The sequence below is a fragment of the Emydura macquarii genome, unplaced genomic scaffold (genome assembly GCF_026122565.2).
Source record: "Emydura macquarii macquarii isolate MOO-44397 ecotype Brisbane River unplaced genomic scaffold, CSIRO-AGI_Emac_v2 contig_2699, whole genome shotgun sequence".
NCBI lineage: Eukaryota > Metazoa > Chordata > Testudines > Chelidae > Emydura > Emydura macquarii.
Window position 1 is genome coordinate 3391950 of NW_027132836.1, and position 18621 is coordinate 3410570.

At 45.6% G+C, this 18621-nt stretch overlaps 1 protein-coding gene across 2 annotated transcripts in view; it reads left to right on the forward strand.

Moving 5' to 3' along the window:
- The first annotated feature begins 783 nt into the window (after positions 1-783).
- The window catches only part of PHF12 (PHD finger protein 12), a 47136-nt gene continuing 29298 nt past the window's right edge, over positions 784-18621 (forward strand). For both annotated transcript variants that reach the window (XM_067565911.1, XM_067565912.1), the window contains exons 1-2: positions 784-3574; positions 3872-4053. In XM_067565911.1, the coding sequence (XP_067422012.1) occupies positions 3509-3574; positions 3872-4053 (248 nt within the window). In that variant the 5' untranslated portion in view covers positions 784-3508. The remainder of the gene's footprint in view (positions 3575-3871; positions 4054-18621) is intronic.

Sequence of the window (18621 nt, forward strand, 5' to 3'; positions counted from 1 at the left end):
GCACAAACGCTGCTAGCTGCACGGGCCCCATAAAGGCAACAAGGCCCAAACGCCGTGTGGGGAGCAACTGGAACTGCACGTCCCTTAACTCCGGTGGAGGATGCAAGCACCACAGACGCAAGCTCCTGCAGTGCCTGCCTAAGCCACTTCCTCCTGCGGGCTAGGCAGAAGCTTTCCGCATGCCAGGCCAGGGAGCAGCAGGGCCCGTCGCTGTCCCAGGAAGGCCCCATAAAGTAATCCAAGATGACAGTGAAATAATGGCCAGGGCAGGGGACATTTCCCCAGCGCCTCCCCTGGAGGTGAAACGCCATGCAAGGCGCACTGACCAGACTGCGTGTTTTGTGGCTGCATCTAGGCGCTCAATCGAACAAGAACAAAGCCAGCGGCAAGGGATTGCACACGCACGCCAGCAGCAGCTCAGGCCTGCTTGCCGGGAGCTGTGTGTTGGTGGGCTGGAAGACGGCTGACCCCACATTAAAAAAGAAGAAAGCAAATGGCCAGCCTGTTGCCCAGCTGGACCAACCCAGGGGCACTTATTGGTGCCGCAGCTGATGTCACTGCCAGACTGGGACCCTGCCAGATATTGCATTTTTCTCCAGCACAAGCATCATGGTGTGATTCCCTCCTCCAGAAAAACCTCCGTCCCCGCTCACCCTTCTGGGACTGGCCGCTGCTGCCGTGGCCTGTGACCGAGGACCATGAGCAGACAGCCTCCTGCGGAGGGACCAAATGGGGTCAGAAGAAAGAGCCTTTGAGAGCCAGTTCAGCCACCCAAATCCCATCCCGGGAGAGAGCGACTCCAAGTCGTTGTCAGTCTGGGAGGGGGGGGCTCAGTCCTGCTCCCGGAAGACAAGTCCCCCCATTTCACACCCACAGTCCACACTCCGGCTGGCAGGCTTGGAAAGGCCAGGGGTCGATGGGCAACAGGACAAGCCTCCCCTCTGCAGCGGGGCTCTGAAGCACAGGCAGAGTGAGCTCCTCCAGCATGCTTGCTGCCCATGCTGGAGTGGTTCGGAGACAAACCCAGAGGGTTTCAGACCCTCTCCCCCTCCCTGGCATGTTTCTATCCCACCTGGAACCCCACACACCTGCTCTCCTGTCTCCTTAGGGCACCGCTGATTCTTTAGGGCCAGCCCCTCTCCTGAGAGGAGACCATGATTATGGACCCTTAACAGGGTCACCCCCTGCTTCTGCAGAGGTCAACCAGCCCAGGAGCTTGCACTTGCGCTGACGGCTCACCTGCTTTCCAGTAACATGCTCTGAAAGCCTCCCACGCCAGGACACATCTCCTACTTCTACCCAGCCTGATCATCGTGCCTGCCCCAACCCTCCCGCCGAGAGACACAGGACAGACTGGCTCTTTCTAAAAGCCAGCCATCAACAGCTGTTCTGCTCTAAAGCCCCTCCCACACACGCAGATTACAAATATTGTCGCCATCCTCCGGATCCCCCCGTTTACGGCATTCAAATATTGCCAGGCCGGGGGCCCAAGGCCCAGACCCACTGCATCTGCTCCTGCTCCCCAGTGGCGATTTAGGAACCTTACATGGCTGCCCTCAGCGCCTTACCGGGGCCAGCCGCCAGCCCTGCTCCCGGCACTGACGGACCCAACTACATTGGACTCCTATTAGGGAAAGCAGCCACCTTGAATCTTGGCACGAAAGCGCGGCCCCCCACTCTTACTGCAGAAGGTGGCCATGTGTATGCCCCAAAATATTACCATTTGTATGTATGAAAAGTACTAAATTGTTTAAATGTAAGAAAAAAAGTGTGGGGAGGCCACCTGTCTACCTAATGTCTTCCTCTAGGGGCTCACTTCCCCCAACTGACCTGATCCTCCCCCAGCTAACAGGGACAAAAAATCCCACCATGCAACATGCCACCTTACACTGAGTGGCCCTTTGGCCCCTCTGCTCACGGTGGCACATTGTATGGTGGGTCTTGCGGGCCTCAGCGCTGCTGCCTCCTGCCCGGAGGGCCATTTGGCTCAGCACTACTAATGTTAAGTGAAACTTCCTGAGTTTTTTTGGGTTCTTATCCAGCCTCCCTCTACGGGGTTTGTAGGAAGCAAGAGACTGAAGACAGGGGTGTGGGGCAAGAGAACTACCCCCAATCTACCCTAGTGGCAGCAGACACTGTCCCCTGGAAGCAGGCCATAGAAACTAGGGGAGATAGGTGGATGCTCTCTGCCAAAGCAGCGGGCCAGTGAGCCAGCTTTCCAGTGCCGGGCTGGACCCAGTCACGAGGTCAGTGACACGTCCTCTCTTGTGTCCGGTGCCATGCGCAGGGTCCAGCACCGCTGCGCCTTCCCTCCCCTGCGACACTAGCAGTCCAGAGCCCGTCTACACTAGTCACCATCCGGTTACACCAGGCCAGCGCCCGGCAGGATCAAGGGGCAGCGAACACAGACAGCACCGGCGCAGACAGGGCGGCTTGGCACCAGGGCACAGATGCCCCTAGGCTTGGCAGGGCCGGTCGGCTGGCAGTCCCTGGACCCGAGGGTGAAGGAGGGGACTGGGATCAGGTCTCTGGGCTTCGCACACCATATGTACAGCGCCTAGCACAGCGCACAGCGCCCCGCCCCCAGCCCAGCCTCGCGCACGGGGTTACCCCGCCCGCCCCCGCAGCGAGCCCCCTGCCGGCACGGGACGGCAGCACAGGCAGCAACACCGACCCGACCCACTGCAGCTGCGCCGAGCCGGCCCTCAAACGGAGGGTTTACGCATGCGCGTGGAACGCAGCGGCCGTCTGACCTGCGCTTGCGCAGGGTTAGAGCCGCAGGCGGGGGGAGGGGGTTGTCCCGGCCGGGCCGGCCAGGTTGAGTCTGCGCGGGGACTGGAGTAAGGGGAGTCCGATCTGCGCCTGCGCGGGAATGGCGCCTCACTGCATCGCGCCTGTGCGGGTCAGGGTGCCGATGCCACCTGGGACGCGCCTGCGCGGTGGTGTGCGAGCCAGGCTCGGCTGCGCCTGCGCGTGGGGGTGGCGCGAGGTTCCGGAGCTCGACCCGGCCGGGCTGCGCCTGCGCGCCGGTGTCCTGGCCCGGCCGGGCTGCGCCTGCGCGGGGTGCGCGGTGGCGGGGCCCTACGCGGCGGCGCCTCCTGTGTGTGTGTGAGGTGGAGGGAGCGGAGCCCAGCCGAGCCCGGAGCCCCTGCGCAGGCCCGGCCCGACCCCCGCCCGTCCCTTCCGCGGCATGGCAGTGGGCGCGGGGCCCCCCGCAGCCTCCCCCGGGCCCGGCAGGAGGAGGACGGGGAAGCAGCAGCGGCCCGTGGGATAGGCCGAGCGCCGCCGCTGCCTCTCCCGGGGCGAGGGGCCCGCGCCGAGCCGAGCCGAGCCGGGACTGGCCTGAGGCCCCGCTCGCCCGCCCGCCCGGCCGGGGCAGCTGCCTTGGGCCCGTCCCCGGAGCGGAGCGGAGCGCGCGAGGACTCGGACTCGGAGCCGCCGCCGCTGCCCCTGCGCAGGGAGCGGGGGCACTTGGGGCCGGGCCCCCCGCCGCGCCCGGGCTGGATGAATGTGGGGGAAGATGGAGACCAAGACGATCGTGTACGACCTGGACACCTCCGGGGGGCTGATGGAGGTGAGCAGCCGGCCGGGCTGGCGCTGGAGGGGCCGGGAAAATGGCGTGAGCCGCCGGGCCGGGCCGGGCCGCCCCCCCTCCACCTCCCCCTCCCCGGGGCCGGGCTGACGGGAGTCCCCGCTGCCCATACAAGGAAGCGCGGAGGGACGGAGCCGGCCCGCCAGGCCCCGGGCAGAGACCCGCTGGGGCTCGGGCGGGGTGGGGGGGCCCCAGCGGCCATCTCCCCGGGCTGGAGCGGAGGCGGGCCGGCGGGGTCCGGCGCTGCCCCTCAAAGCCCCTCTCTGTTTGTGTGCCCAGCAAATCCAAGCCCTGCTGGCTCCCCCGAAGAGCGAGGACGGGGAGAAGAAGAGCCGCAGGCCGGAGAAGGAGGCTCGGCGGAGCGGCCGGGCCACGAACCACGATAGCTGCGATAGCTGCAAGGAAGGCGGCGATCTGCTCTGCTGCGATCACTGCCCGGCGGCTTTCCACCTCCAGTGCTGGTAAGGCCCGCAGTCCGCTGCGCCAGGCGGCCCGGCCGCCCTGCCCTGCCCTGCCCGCCGGCCGCTTGCAGCGCTGGCGCTCCCGTCGGTCCTCCCCGTTAGATCGGGGCATTGTGTGAAAGAACAAAACCCGTCCGGCTGGGGCTGGCCCCGCCAGCACCACCTAATCCGGGGCAGCCGAGGTGAAAAGTCCCTGCGCCCCTCTCCGGGGGGAGGAGGGGGCAGCTCCGCCGCTCGCTCCGTGGCTTAGGGGATGGGTGGGAGGCTCCTCTTCTTTTTGTGTGGAGCGTTGTGGAGCTGCAGAGCCGGGAAAGCCTAGAGGAGAAGCTGTGCTGCTGCTGGCCTGCGATTTGCATTGCCTTTATTGCACGCACCCGGGGGTTCAGCCTTGAAGTTTCTTTTCTTCTCTTCTCTTCTCGCTCCCTCTTTTAGGGCTGCGTTGCTTGGGGATCCCTTTGGGCTCGTGGCGGGTGGGAAGTCGGGTTTGCTTCTCTTGGACTGGCCTGACATTGCTGCTGCAGCTGCTGGGAATAATGGAGGTTGCTGTCTCAGTGTCTCTCCCTGCCTCACTGTTTACAATATGGCGACCTTCCTTTAAATTATATTTTTATTCTCAGCGCCATTTTGGTTGCATGTAGGATTTCCAGACCCTTGCACCCTTACTGTAGTATTTTGAATATCTTCCAGCATTGAGCCAGCACTCGGGACTTGAAAATTGACCCTTTTTATTCCCTTTTCCCTCCTCCTGCCCTTTAGACCTGCCTGTTCCATCTGCAGGAGTGACCAATACGCATTCAGAGAGAGCTTGCCTGTAGTTTTGTGCTCTTGTTGCTATTCCTCGGTGGTTGTTTGGAAATGTGTGCTTCAGAGCATAGTGTTGCAAAGCTGTCTCTTGGGAGGCTGCTGTGGGTGCACCTTCTGTGCATTACCAGGAAGCCTGGCAAGCTAATAACAAAAAGCAAACCAGCAAAGTCTTGCCATACATCTGAACTTCAGTTTCAGTCCTGAGATGTTATTTCTTGCTTCTGTGTAAGGAACCCAGGTGCATCGAAGGCGAATTTGCTCATATCTGTTCAGCAGTTGACTCAGGCTGGCTGTTCGGGTGAAATTCATACAGCCAAAGTGGATAACGGGGTGGGGGAGGGAGCAGGGCAAGTCAGAGCACTGGAGTTCTGGGGAATGGGTATGCCTTTGATCTTTGTTATCCGACTACAGTTGTCTTCTTGTGACTTTAGCTGAATGGTTTCACTTTTTTATATGCTAATTGCAGGTCTTTGGGCGCTTATTACACTGGGAAAATTAACTCTGTGGTCAGAATTCTGTAGAGAGTGCCCTGTTACCATTCTATAGATCCATCTACCCAAGACAGGAAGCTCCATTTTTTATAATCCATGGTACCATCATTTCTACTTGGAGGAAGTTCCCCTGGTAGTTTTATGATATAGAGCACTTAAAACCTGCTGGAGAAATTGACTTCTTTTTTGTGGTTCAATCTGTTTTGTAGGTAGACAAGGAGGGTGAGGTAATCTTTTATTGGACCAACTTCTGTTGGTGAAAGAGACGTACTTTAGAACTTACAGAGAGCTCTCCTTCAGATAGCTGTCATTTTAGGACAGGATTGTTTTATAATGTAGGGCTCAGTAGTTCAACACAAACAAGTTAATGTTTTACATTAGGATGCTGCTGTTCTAAACTGAACCTGTCAAATGAAGTGCCTATAAATGTTAGGCCTCCATATAGTTTTGAATCTCATTTGTTTATTGTAGCAGGATAGTTGCTAGAAACCTTGAGAATTTATTCAGGGGGAAATGGTCCGAGCACAGTTTGAGACTTAGCGATGCACATACTTCATGATTTAATTTGGCAAAAGTTTGCTTTTTAATCTGGATGGGGAAATGGGTAAATTTATTCAATTTAGAGACTTTTGTGAAGTGATTTTTTTTTCTTACAATTAACAGTACTAAATTACAACCAACTGATTAGTTACTATTTTCATGATATGAATGCAGGGCCCTATCCTGCGAACCCTTTCTCATTTTAGTCCTATTGACTTCAGTAGGACTGCTCTCCAGGGTAAGAGTTTGTAAGGTCAGCCCCACAGTTTATGCAGCCACAGTATTCAAATCCTTTTAGGCTTAAATTTGCTTCAACGGGCTTTTTCTTCAGCAGAAGTAAAAGATGGGCTGCTTTCTGCTTTGCTGTTCTCATTTCCAAAGGCTTGCATACCACTTTGCAAACACATGCAAATGAGACAAGTTGCCTCAAAAGGACACTTGGGTTTTGTCTTTACCTCCGACATCTTGGTTAAAGTAAACTTCCATTCCATTGGGCATGAATGCAGTACATGCATTTCCCTGCTAATCTGCAATGTTTTTGTAATGCTTGCTTTAGGTAAATTTTAAACAGTGAACATAACCTTGTGAATTCTGCTATTTGAGGCATCTTCCGGGCATTTCCCTCAATACTGTTTTCACTGTTCTAAAACTTTATTTTGTAAGAGTGAGGAAAATAATTATTAGTTTTTATTTAGAGCTCTTCAACAGTACATCCTGAAGCACTTTACAAAGGAGGTCATTATCATCTTTAAAGCGAGGATACGGAGGGGGGGAAGTGACTTGCCCACTGGGGAAGTGGCAGAATGGAGAATAGAACCTGTCTACCTAGTCCCATTCCAGTGCCCTATCCACTAGGTCACACTGCCTCCCGCATATACGGTACTTGTAACTTGCTTGCAACATAATTGTGCCTTGGTTACATAAATAAATAAGTGTATAGCTCCAAAGCAATAGTTTTAACTTAAAGGAAACAAACAAAAGTTATGTAATGTGGTTCTGCTTCCATAGTCCATTTTAGTCTGGTGGGTGAGCTCTTCCCCATGTTTATTGAAATTCATTTCATAATCTGTGGTATGCACTTTGAATATATGTTCCAGTAAGTAAGTCTTGAAACATAATCCAGGCAGGTATTGTGGTTCCATTTTTGTTTTGGTTCCATGCAGTTCGCAACCTGTTTACCATTGTGGGCCACATTCAATACTATTTCTATGGCCCTGAAGATTTCCCATGGGCCACAGCTGATTGGACTGCGGGTTGAGAACTACTGGTTTAGGGTGTCAGGGTGTTCATGAGAGTGCTGCAGGAGAGAAGACCAGATCTTCTTAAAGTCCTTTGTTTTGTTCTTAAATATATCTTGACTTCTATAGTATTTCCACACATTTGGAAGACAGCTGAAAAAAAGATGTTAGCTTTGACTATTTCCATGTCTAACTGCAATATATTTACCTGCCAAAAAGAGCAGTTTTACTAAGTTCTTTGTAGTTACGAGTGGGTTGTCAGTCCCAGAGTGACTTCATGTGGATGGAACAGATTTCTGATTCATCTATTATGAATTTGACTGCTCTTGTAATTTTGTACAAGAAAGATTATAGTTTGGGGAAAAACCAAAGAAAATCTGTATTTTCTTTGCTTAGACTCCTTTCAGCATTGGTTGGATTTCATCAGCTTTGTTGCAAATTATTTGGATGGGGTATTATTTATAGAAAATTCTGTAGTGCCCTTCCACTAGATTAGCTGTGACATTGTGTATAGTATATTCAAATATGTTGACTGTTCTTCAGGTTTTTTAAATTTTGCATGAAATGCTTTTTCCACTTACCAGCTTTTTCCAAGGAAGCTTTATTGGTTTTTAGCTTTTAAAACTGGCTTTCATTATGTAGTTTGCATACTAATTTGTCACTTGCTAATAATATGATTACTGTGAATGCAAGTTATTGAACAGTTCTAGAAATAATTCAGTAGAGTCTTTAATTTTATCACACAACTCTATTTCAAGGGGGCTTCTGAGCTGGGATAGACTTTTAAAAATTAATCTAAAAGCAGTTTTTTTGTCTAGTAACTTTCTGTATTTTTCTCTTGATTTAGATGTGTAACTATTCTAGCTTGCTCTCTCACAATCTCCTCTCTCCTGCCTGGTCCTGCAATAAACTCATGATCCTGTGCTTGAGATCGGTCCACAGAAATGATTGTGATGTCAAAAATTCAATATGGCTTTTCTGAAGGATTAAGCAGAAAGTGGATGTGAGAGGAAAAGCACAGGTTTAAAACAGATAATTAGTAAATGTGGCAATAGAAGTTACAATACTAAGCAGGTGAACTGACTTTTTAAAGTAGTGATGTTTATTTTACCTAGTGTGAAGGGCGCTCTCAAATTACAGAACCATAGCATTCAGTTAAAGTCCCATTTATAATTGCCTGTTTGTCTGGCTCCTGAGACCTTGTTATAAGTATACTGAAGCAACTTAAGTTGTCTGAAAGTAATCAGTTTCCTTTCGAAGTGAATATGGCTCTTTACATGACAGAATTGACATACCAAAATTGTGAATCTAGTGTGCTCCTTAGATTTCCCTTAATAGTTGATTATCTTGTTCTGAACCAGATGAATTTTGTGGCTGTCAGAGGGTAAGAGCACTGCATCGAGCACTGAGGTCTGCTACTTCCATCAAACATTTTTGCAACACTTGCCTCCCCATGTTTATATTTGGAGTGTTTGGCTCTGTTTCCCTTTTCTGATTTGGCAGTCCTCTGACATGCTGTTGTTGAAGAATTGGAGTAACAGAGCTTGCTAAGAGAGGCAGATGAAACTAAACTAGCCTCACTTTTGCATATTTTATTTTCTGAGTCACATCAGTTAAAGGTTTCACACGTAGAATGGAAAATTGTCATGTTTAACTGCTAGGACATGAATAATTTTCTGTATCTTATTCAGATTTAGAATTCTCTTGGCCTATCCCAAGCTGGCATTCAATTTAGTTATTCATTTAGGAGTTAATTTTGATTTTTCACTTTTGCATCTACTTGATTCCTCCCCTTCTCTTGTTTTTTGACAGAAAAAAATGTTTGAGGCATCCAAATTCTGAGCCATGGCCTTAATTTCAGTGATTCGGTGTTTTAATGGCCATAAAATTAGATGCTCTGAGCATCCTGCCTTAAGAAAATTAGTTACTTTCAACTAGGCAAGAGTGAATTGGACAGAGTTTAAATCCATTGAGTTACATGTGATGTTGAAGTGTGACTTCATACTGAAATTATTAATAACTTTAAAAAGGCTTGTACATTGGCTCTTTGTAGGTTTAAATTAACTTAAAATTTAAGTTTGAATGTTTACTGTCAAAACTAGATTCTCCTTTTATGTGAACAGTTTACTGGCATCCTTTAAAAGGCCCTTGAGTAAGCTTGGAATATAGAGACTTGGACATAATTTAAGCTTTTTTTTGAGCTCATAACTGTTAGATCATAATATTTTAAAGTTATGTAAGAAAACAACTTGTGCTGTTAAAACCTGTTTATCTTTAAGTTAATAAATATTTTAAATGAATTTGCTACTTGCCAAATTCTTATGCTTTAATTTTGTTTGGTATTTAGGTGTTGTAGGAAGCAATGTGGAATCTGAGATATTAAAGTTAATGAAAGAAGCAACTGCACTGGTCTAGTTACTTAATTAAAAAAAAGTCATTCTTTATGTGCCTTTAGACACAGTAACATGATCAGCCATAGCTGCTCTGTTAAGCTTTCTCTTGTACAACTTTGGAGGTTTTTTTTAGTTTACACATTAAGGGTTTGAAATGCAAAGCCAGAAAAGTTCAGCTGTAGGGATAATGCTGTGCACAGAATTTAGAATTTTCTGGAGTTTGGTTTGTCACAACTTAATACACTGAATTTTTTTAAAATGTGTAATTCAGGATCTTTAAGGTATCATTGTCTTCAGTATGTGGGTGCATGCTCTTGTAAAATCTGCTCATGGTTGATTTAACAATATACATAATGAAGTGTGCTTGCTGATCAAACCATTGATTGCTGCTACTCTGAGAATTTGACCACAGTAATCAGGTTACCAGTCTTCAGTGGGACTCTATCAAAATCAACAAGATGTGCTATAATAGTTGAACTTAAATATGTTTCCTTCACCCACCTCTGTATCAAATGGACTAAACTTATTAGAAAAGGTAATGAAATATGTAAAGTTGTTTAAAAGGTACAGGATAAGATCACTGATAAAAACTAAAAAGTCCTGTTACTTTGCCTATGGAAAAATATGCTTTTACGTTGCATCTTGCTGAACTGTTCTGTTTTGTGAAGTGTTTTTAAAGTACTCAGTGACTTAGTTTGTGTTGAATCCATTGTTCTATTCAGTGGTCGCCCATTATAGTTTAACTTTACTAGACACTTTCTAGCTGCTGTCTTCCGGCATGTTATCAGATCTGTAGGTGTGGCTCATGGGAGCATTTCAGAATGTGTAAAGGTCCTCCTCCCAAAGGATTTCTAATACCTAGAGGCACTTGCTTTAGCAAGAATATTTTAATTGGATTTGATTTCTGATGCATAATGTACATTGGTTAACGACTACGGTGCAGATCGTAAATCAGTGGTCCCCAAACTTTTTACCCCATGCCCCCCCTTACCATGCTTTCTTTAGAGTTGGATACTAAATCAGAAATTTTAATTCTAGGCACTTTAAATAAAATATTCATGGTGCTGTCACTCTTATAGTCTGTACAGAGGAGCGTCTCAGTTTGGGGAACCTGACAGGGATGGGACTAAGCCTGTTACACCAGTGCGTGTCTCAGGCCTCAACTGTGGTTGTGGTGACTAGAGCAGAACCCCTTATGAACTATGCCCTCTCTGAAATCCTTGTCTGTTGTGTCACTCTGTCTGATACAAGACTGACGTAATATAACTTAAAACTCCATTGAAACTTTTGATGTACTCTTCTGCAAGAACATATATCTGGATTCAAAAAAGAATTTGATAAGTTCATGGAGGATAGAGTCATCAATGGCTATGGGTCAAGATGATCAAGGATGCCACTTCATGCTGTCGGCATCCATAAGCCTCTGCCTGCCTGATGCTGGGACTGGACGATGGGATGTATCTCTTGATGATTGCCCTGTTCTGTTCATTCCCTTGAAGCATCTGGCATTGGCCACTGGTAGAAGACAGGATACTGGGCTAGATGGATCATTGGCCATATTGGGTGAGACCATTCTTATGTTCTTATCTGTATGTAATACCCCACACCTCATTTGTGGGATGCCAAGCGTGTGTATAAATTATAAGAAAAGCATATTGCTGGCCGTCAGTTGTAAATCACATTCAGCATAGGCATTGATGTAATAAAAGCAGCAGTATTGCTATCCCTGCCTGTCAAGACACATAGTAAGCACACAGCTCAACTGCCAGCCAGCTTGCCTGTCTTCTAGACACCCTTTATGGTCATTTATGCCACCCCAGGACATGACGGTGGAATCTGCTTGGTGCAACAAGTGGTCAATGACAACAGTCATTCATCAGTCTCTCGTCAGTCTCCCAACCGTCTGTCCACCAGGTTTTGATCTGCCAAGTCGCCTGTGATCATCTCTGAACCGGTTTCAAACAAGACGGGGTGACTGTGCAGCCAGTCTCTTTAAATGGGTTTTTTTTTTAATGACCCACAATGCAGCTGTGGTCAACTTCAGACTAGTTGCATATCTTTGACGACTGACCACTAACTTATTTCGATGGCAGGGTACCAGATGTCCACCTGGCTGATGATGACGCTATCAAATAGCAGGGTACATTGTGCATACACTGCTGATAATAAGCGCACACACATCCTAGTTTCTTTGTTTCTAGATTGAGTCAGCATGTGTTGGATGCTTTCTTGACTTTCCCTGTGTTCTAGGAATCTTGATCCTTAACCCTAAAGTCAATAATGACTAGCAGAAGCCTACTATGAAAAAAGTAGACAGTAATTTCCAGAGTAAGAAAGGAGATGTACCTTTGGAAACAGAGTCCACAGTGCATTAAATGTGAGAGGAATGTTATGGTAACGGAATCATAAAAGAAGTCATATTGGGTCAGAACAATGGTCCATCTAGCCCAGTATCCTGTCTCCAACAGTGGCCAATGCCAGATGCTTCAAAGGAAATGAACAGAACAGGGCAATTATCAAGTGATCCATCCCCTGTTGCCCCGTCCCAGCATCTGGCAGTCAGAGGCTTTATACAATAATACAATAGAACTCCGTGCAAGAACTAGCAGTTTAAAAGACCAATCCAGGAAGCAAGCTTAGGCATGTGAAAACATTAAAGTAATTCAGACTATAATGTGGCTTTGTTCTGGGGATGTGAAATACTTGATCCGGCCTATGTTTACACTTACAAGCGCTCTAGCGGCACAGCTGCACTACACCACTGTAGTGTAGACACTGCAGCTACAGAAGAGGTTTTCCATTGCAGTAGTAAATTCACCCCCTCAAGAGGCAGTAACTAGTTTGACAGAAGAATTCTTCCATCAACATAGTGGTGTCAACACCAGGGCTTAGGCTGGCTTAACTGCGTCTCTTGGGAATGTGAAGTTTATACAGCCCTGAGCCAGATATCTAGGTCGACTTAAGTTTTATGTGTCGATCAGGGCCAAGAATAAGAAAATGTAAACAAGCATCTTGCTGCATTGAGTTATTGGCTAAACTGTATGTGACTGAGCTATGATTTTGGAGTGCTTGGTGCAGTCAGCCTATCAAAGAACTGCTTCTTTTCTTCCCCAACCAGTAGTTCACACCATGGCTTTTGCCCAACTTCCCTTGTAGACTGCTGTGTGATGCCAAGGGCCTGCAGAAATAAACACCAGTTAGAGAGAAAAATAGCTTGTGTGTCACCATGGATCATAATCTTGTCAGCACACTTAGTCAGTTGTTGCCATGCAGGTTTGTGTCTTTTCTGTGTATGAATAGTTATGGTGGTTTTTTCCCATCTTTAGCATACTTTTTACAAATTGCATTTCCTGGGAGGTGTTCAGTGTATCGGATCTCAAGAGTACAAAAGACAAATATTGTAAAAGCAGGCTGGGAGGAAATCTTGAGCCTTTTCCACTGATGTCTGCTGTGCATGAGTCACTTTTTGAAATAACCTAGAATGAGCTGGAGATTGCTCTCTGCGGGGTTTGAATTTAGCAGTGGCCTGAGGACATAACTTAACAGACCAAAAAAACCTTCCCTGAATATCTAACAAGTAGCCCTAATAATTACAAAATATGTGCCTATGCAGGCCCTGACTTTCTGCTGTGATTTTTGGGATAGATATTGTGTTAACTACCCTTAGGCTCTCCTTCCACCAGAAATAGTAACAGGAGCAGGATATGAAGAAAGGGGGGAAGAGAGGGGAGGAGGAAAGGGGTTATGCTCATATTTGTATATATTCTAGGTCTTAAAAAAATAAACTTAAAACTGCTGGGTGGCTTTTCAGTTTTGCTTTTTTAAATCTGTTTGGGGGTTTTTAAACTAGTATTTCTAACTTGAAAAATTCTGTCCCCAGCTGAAAGTCTGAAAAGATTGTGATGTGGTGTTGTGATGCCTGAGAAGATATTACTTTTATTCAGACTATTAAACAAAATAAAACTAAAACTTTTAACACTGACTTTGTTAAAATAATTTGGAGAAAAGCTCTCTATTAAAAATTCAACGCGTTCTCTCCTTTGTAAGGGCTCAGAACACTCAGTACGCACTTCTGTCTCGTTAGTGAAACATCTAGCAAAACAGACGTCCAGACTTGACATTCCTGTATTTCTAAGGCTAGAAAACCCCAAGCAGATTAAAATGTCCTCGCCTTGAAGATGTATTCACTTGGGCATTCCATCTGAGAAACACTGAGCGGAAATAGAGGCCCAGAGATGAGAAACAAAATATTTGAGAGATGAAAAGGCTTCAGTGCGCGGAGAGATTGAAACGGTTAAACTAAATAGTTTTAAATGTAAATTAATAATAAACAGTTCTAGAGATGAGATGTAAGAAGGAACATAACTTGAGTTATGTAAAACAACAAATGATTTTAGAGAAAGCTAAATGGGCACAGCTGTTTACTTTCTCTCCTTGATTAAGAGCAAGGGAACATTCTTAAAAGCGAACAAATTTAAAACTGGTAAAAAAAAAAAAAAAAATTTTTTTTATGTATTACATATTTAACCTGCGGGACTCACTCCAGTAAGATATCATCATGTGCTTTGTAGTTTTCCCAAATGGGTTTGAAATGTCTATGGGTAATCAGAGCATCCACAGTTACGTTGGCTAGGATATACATAGTCTCATGTCTCACAGCATAAGCCATCAACCAGAAAAACATTTCATAAGAACGGTCAGTGGGTCAGACCAGTGGTCCATTTAGCCCAGCATCCTGTTTTTTAGTAAGTCAAAAAATGACTTGGCTGTTAACCTCGTTAGCAGGGTGGATTGATTTAAATCAAGGCGATTTTAAATCATTTAAATCACCAAGAGAAAATCATTGATTTAAATCAAGTTTCCCACTGAAAGTTCTTCACATATTTCTTAAACAATGGTGCAAATGTGATCACTAAAACATGTTCATTTACAACTCAATACAGCATCTTACAACGTCTAGGAGGGTATACTTTGTGTCATTTTTTAGATAACTTGGTTTTTATTTTAGGAAATAGTACATAATAGTCATTACCTGAGTCAAGCTGCAGATGCAGCAGCAGTACATTAGGAATGGCAAGAACTAAATCACACACAAGCACAATAGCACTTATTTTATTAAACTAAATCTTAAATGTTACATCCATGTTTCACATTTGCAATTGAAGCAGTCTCCTGAGCTGACAGCTGTCCTTAAACTTTTTTTTTTAATTTTCAAATTTTATTAACTCTAACAGACAAGTCATCACAACACTAAACATACGATGTACTTAACACTTCTACAACTAGCTCTCATCTTCCCCACTCCGACTGTCATTTTTATTCATAGACTGAAACAGAAATACAAGTTTTCTTGCTTTTTCCACTCCCAGTTGATTTCTTAGTTTTGAGTGAATAATACCAAACAATGAAAATATTCTCTCTGTGCCTGCAGAGGAAGCTATTGCTGTGAAAAGTTGGCTTAGCAACTGAAGGAACTCTGTTTCAAGGTGCCTAGCTAATGATTTCCACCAATTCAGGGGAGTGACTTTTTTCAAAACATCATCAGTAAACATGTACTGTTTCAATGGTTCCGCTCCAACCCTGAAATGTATTATGAGTGACATAACTGAGGAGTGGTTTTGAGATGCCCATACCATGGCAGTAGCATCATCTTCAGAAGTTAGGCGTCTATCTTTATATAGAATCATAGAATATTAGAGTTGGAAGGGACCTCAGGAGGTCATCTAGTCCAACCCCCTGCTCAAAGCAGGACTAACCTCAGCTGTATCATCCCAGCCAGGGCTTTGTCAAGCCTCAGCTTAAAAACCTCTAAAGATGGAGATTCCACCATCTCCCTAGGTAACCCATTCCAGTGCTTCACCACCCTCCTAGTGAAAAACTTTTTCCTAATGTCCAACCTAGACCTCCCCAACTGCAACTTGAGACCATTGCTCCTTGTTCTGTCATCTGCCACCACCGAGAACAGCCTAGCCCCATTCTTCCTGGAACTCCCTTTCAGGTAGTTAAAGGCTGCTATCAAATCCCCCCTCATTCTTCTCTTTTGTAGACTAAACAAGCCCAGTTTCCTTAGCCTCTCCTCATAAGTCCTGTGCTCCAGCCCCCTAATCATTTTTGTTGCCCTCCGCTGTACTCTCTCCAACTTGTCTACATCCTTTTTGTAGTGGGGGGCCCAAAACTGGACACAATACTCTAAATGCGGCCTTACCAATGCCAAATAGAGGGGAATAATCACTTCCCGCGACCTGCTGGCAGTGCTCCTCCTAATGCAGCCCAATATGCTACTAGCCTTCTTGACAACCAAGGCACATTGCTGACTCATATCCAGCTTCTTATCCACTGTTACCCCCAGGTCCTTTTCTGCAGAACTGCTGCCTAGCTCGTCGGTCCTCAGTCTGTAGCTGTGCATGGGATTCTTCCTTCCTAAGTGGAGGACTCTGCACTTTTCTTTGTTGAACCTCATTAGATTTCTTTTGGCCCAATCCTCCCGTTTGTTTAGGTCCTTCTATATCCTATCCCTACCTTCCAGGGTATCTACCACTCCCTCCAGCTTACTGTCATCCACAAACTTGCTGAGGGTGCAATCTACCCCATCCTCCAGATCATTAATGAAGATGTTGAACAAAACTGGCCCCAGGACCGACCCCTGGGACACTCCGCTTGTGACTGGTTGCCAGCTAGACATGGAGCCATTGATCACTACTCGTTGAGCCCTATGCTCTAGCCAGTTCTCTATCCATTTTATAGTCCATTCATCCAACCCATACTTCTTTAACTTGCTGATAAGAATACTGTATATCTGGGGTCGAGAATGTTCGCAAGAAAATGAGGTGGAGTTAGTGCTTGATCCATTCGCTTCTTTATTGGCTGCAGTTTAACTTTCTGGTGAGGTATTTTTCTTCAATGTCTCTTGAAGTGCCTTCCAAATTTCGACAGCATCAGCAATACAACAACAATTTTTCTGAAGTTTGTTTAAGGCAATGGATATAGAATTCAGTATACTGAGCATATCCTTTACATTCCTCTTTAATCCAAGGTTAGAGACTTTGGATGAGATACTTCCATCTATTTTATCAGGGTTTTCTTCACAAAGTTTTATGAGAATAGGCCAGTTCTTAACAAATTGTTCAAAACAATCAACTGCAGAATTCCATCGAACATCTTGAGGGAGAATTAGTTTGGTTCCTCCTCCTTTCGTTAGTGAAGCTGAAGCAAAATGGTTGTTATGAAAGTATTTCGCATCTTCAGCATTTTCTTTTATTCCTTAAGTCTTTGGCATGTGACAGTTGAATTTTTGTTCACAGTTTATTACAGCTTTCACTGCCACTTCTTTTAAATATTCTGTTGTGTGGGCATTTCCCGATGTATCTGTTGTTTCTGAAAGATATGCAACACCGTCTTCTGTTGTCACACAGGTACATATTACTGGATCATTGTGTATATTGCTCCATCCATCAAGGCTTAAACTGGCAAATTTCCCTTCAGTATTTATTGCACACTGTTCAAGTTCCTTCTCATACACAGTATCTAGTAATCTTCCCCCAATGTCTGCTCTACCAGGTGGAGCGTTGCCTGGTGGTAAGGATTCAGCCATGTCAATGACGTGTGTATGGTTAACAATGCGAAAAGGAGAATTTTTGGCATAAATGAACTGAGCAATCTTTTCATCTATGGTGTCTTGTTGGTATTTGCTGGTCCTTACTGCAAACCCATCCATGGTGGTGGTTTTACTGGATGATTGAAATCTTTTGCTTGCTACTGATACTTTGTTGTCTGAAATACATTTAGTTGCAGCACTGCTGCTAACAGTATGACTTTGAAGTTGTTGCAGATAGACAAAGTCTCTTATGCTTAAATGGGATCCTGAAACAAAATTCAAAAATGATTTTGAATAGTCTTTCTTCTCAGTTCTTCTCACTCTGTTATTCAGTTCATCATTTACATTTTTGTCAGCAAGGATGCAGACCGATTCCAAATTACCAACAAAGCGAAGACTGACTGCACTCAGAGTGCACTTAATTTTGGAGTAAGCCTCACAGAACTCACTGGCACGTCTGTGTTTTGAGAAAACCAGTATAGGATGAGGTTCCCTTGGGAAAGCTGAGTTACGCTGAAGTAAAATAGGGAATAGACTTATGGCATCGCCATTCTGGTCTGTGGCCAGGATGTTCCAAAATAAAGGGACATGTATTATGTAATATAAAATAAGAAAAATGACACCCAGTGGCAACTGGCAACTCTAGATTTCTCTTACTGCAGCTTTCTGTACTGTATACTTGCAACATCCAGCATAGCAAACAGCTTGGGAAATCACTTATTAAATCACACTTATACTAAAAGGCAGAGAGAGTCTTGAAGAATGATGCATTGCAAAGTGAATTATTTAAGTTACTAACCAGTTGATCCACATTGTTCTTCAGACATAGCCACATCTTTTTCTCCCAATAAGCAGTTTTCATTATGATGTTTCATTCTTGCAAGTAGGCCCTGCATCTCCTCCTTGCACTGCTTACACTTGACGCGTTTTCCTTTTTTACCCAGGGAAGTAATTTCTTCAAAATATTCCCAGATAGGGTCTCTTTTATGCCCAGAAGTCATGACAGTTTTTCTGTGGCAAAAGTGTGGGGGAATATAGGAAGCTGTGTGTGTGCTAAATAATGTCTTCCCTTTTTCTTTCCAACCCACTCCACTGTTCCTTTCTATTCTGCCTCCGTCCTTTGTCTCTCTGTCTTTAAGACAGTGTCTTAACTAACTCCTCTGCCTTGCTTGGCCCAGCTCCACCAGCACATAAGCACAGAACAACAACAATCCTGTCCAGCCTGTGTCTGTCTTTGCACATGGGACTTTAGTCTGCTGAGAAATAGAAACTGAAACTGAAAGCCCAGAACTTACAAGAAGCAAGAGCTGGTAGTTAGGTTGGACAGACTAGAGCCATTAATTCATTTTTATGAGACTGTAAGTGTAGGTCTAGCATGTTTGTGATGAGATTTAAATGAGAAATTTAGTATTTTATTGACTTTTTTTTTTTTTTTAAATCCAATTTAAATCTGATTTTTAATTTTTTTATTTTTTTTAAATCATTGATTTTTATCCACTCTGCTCTTT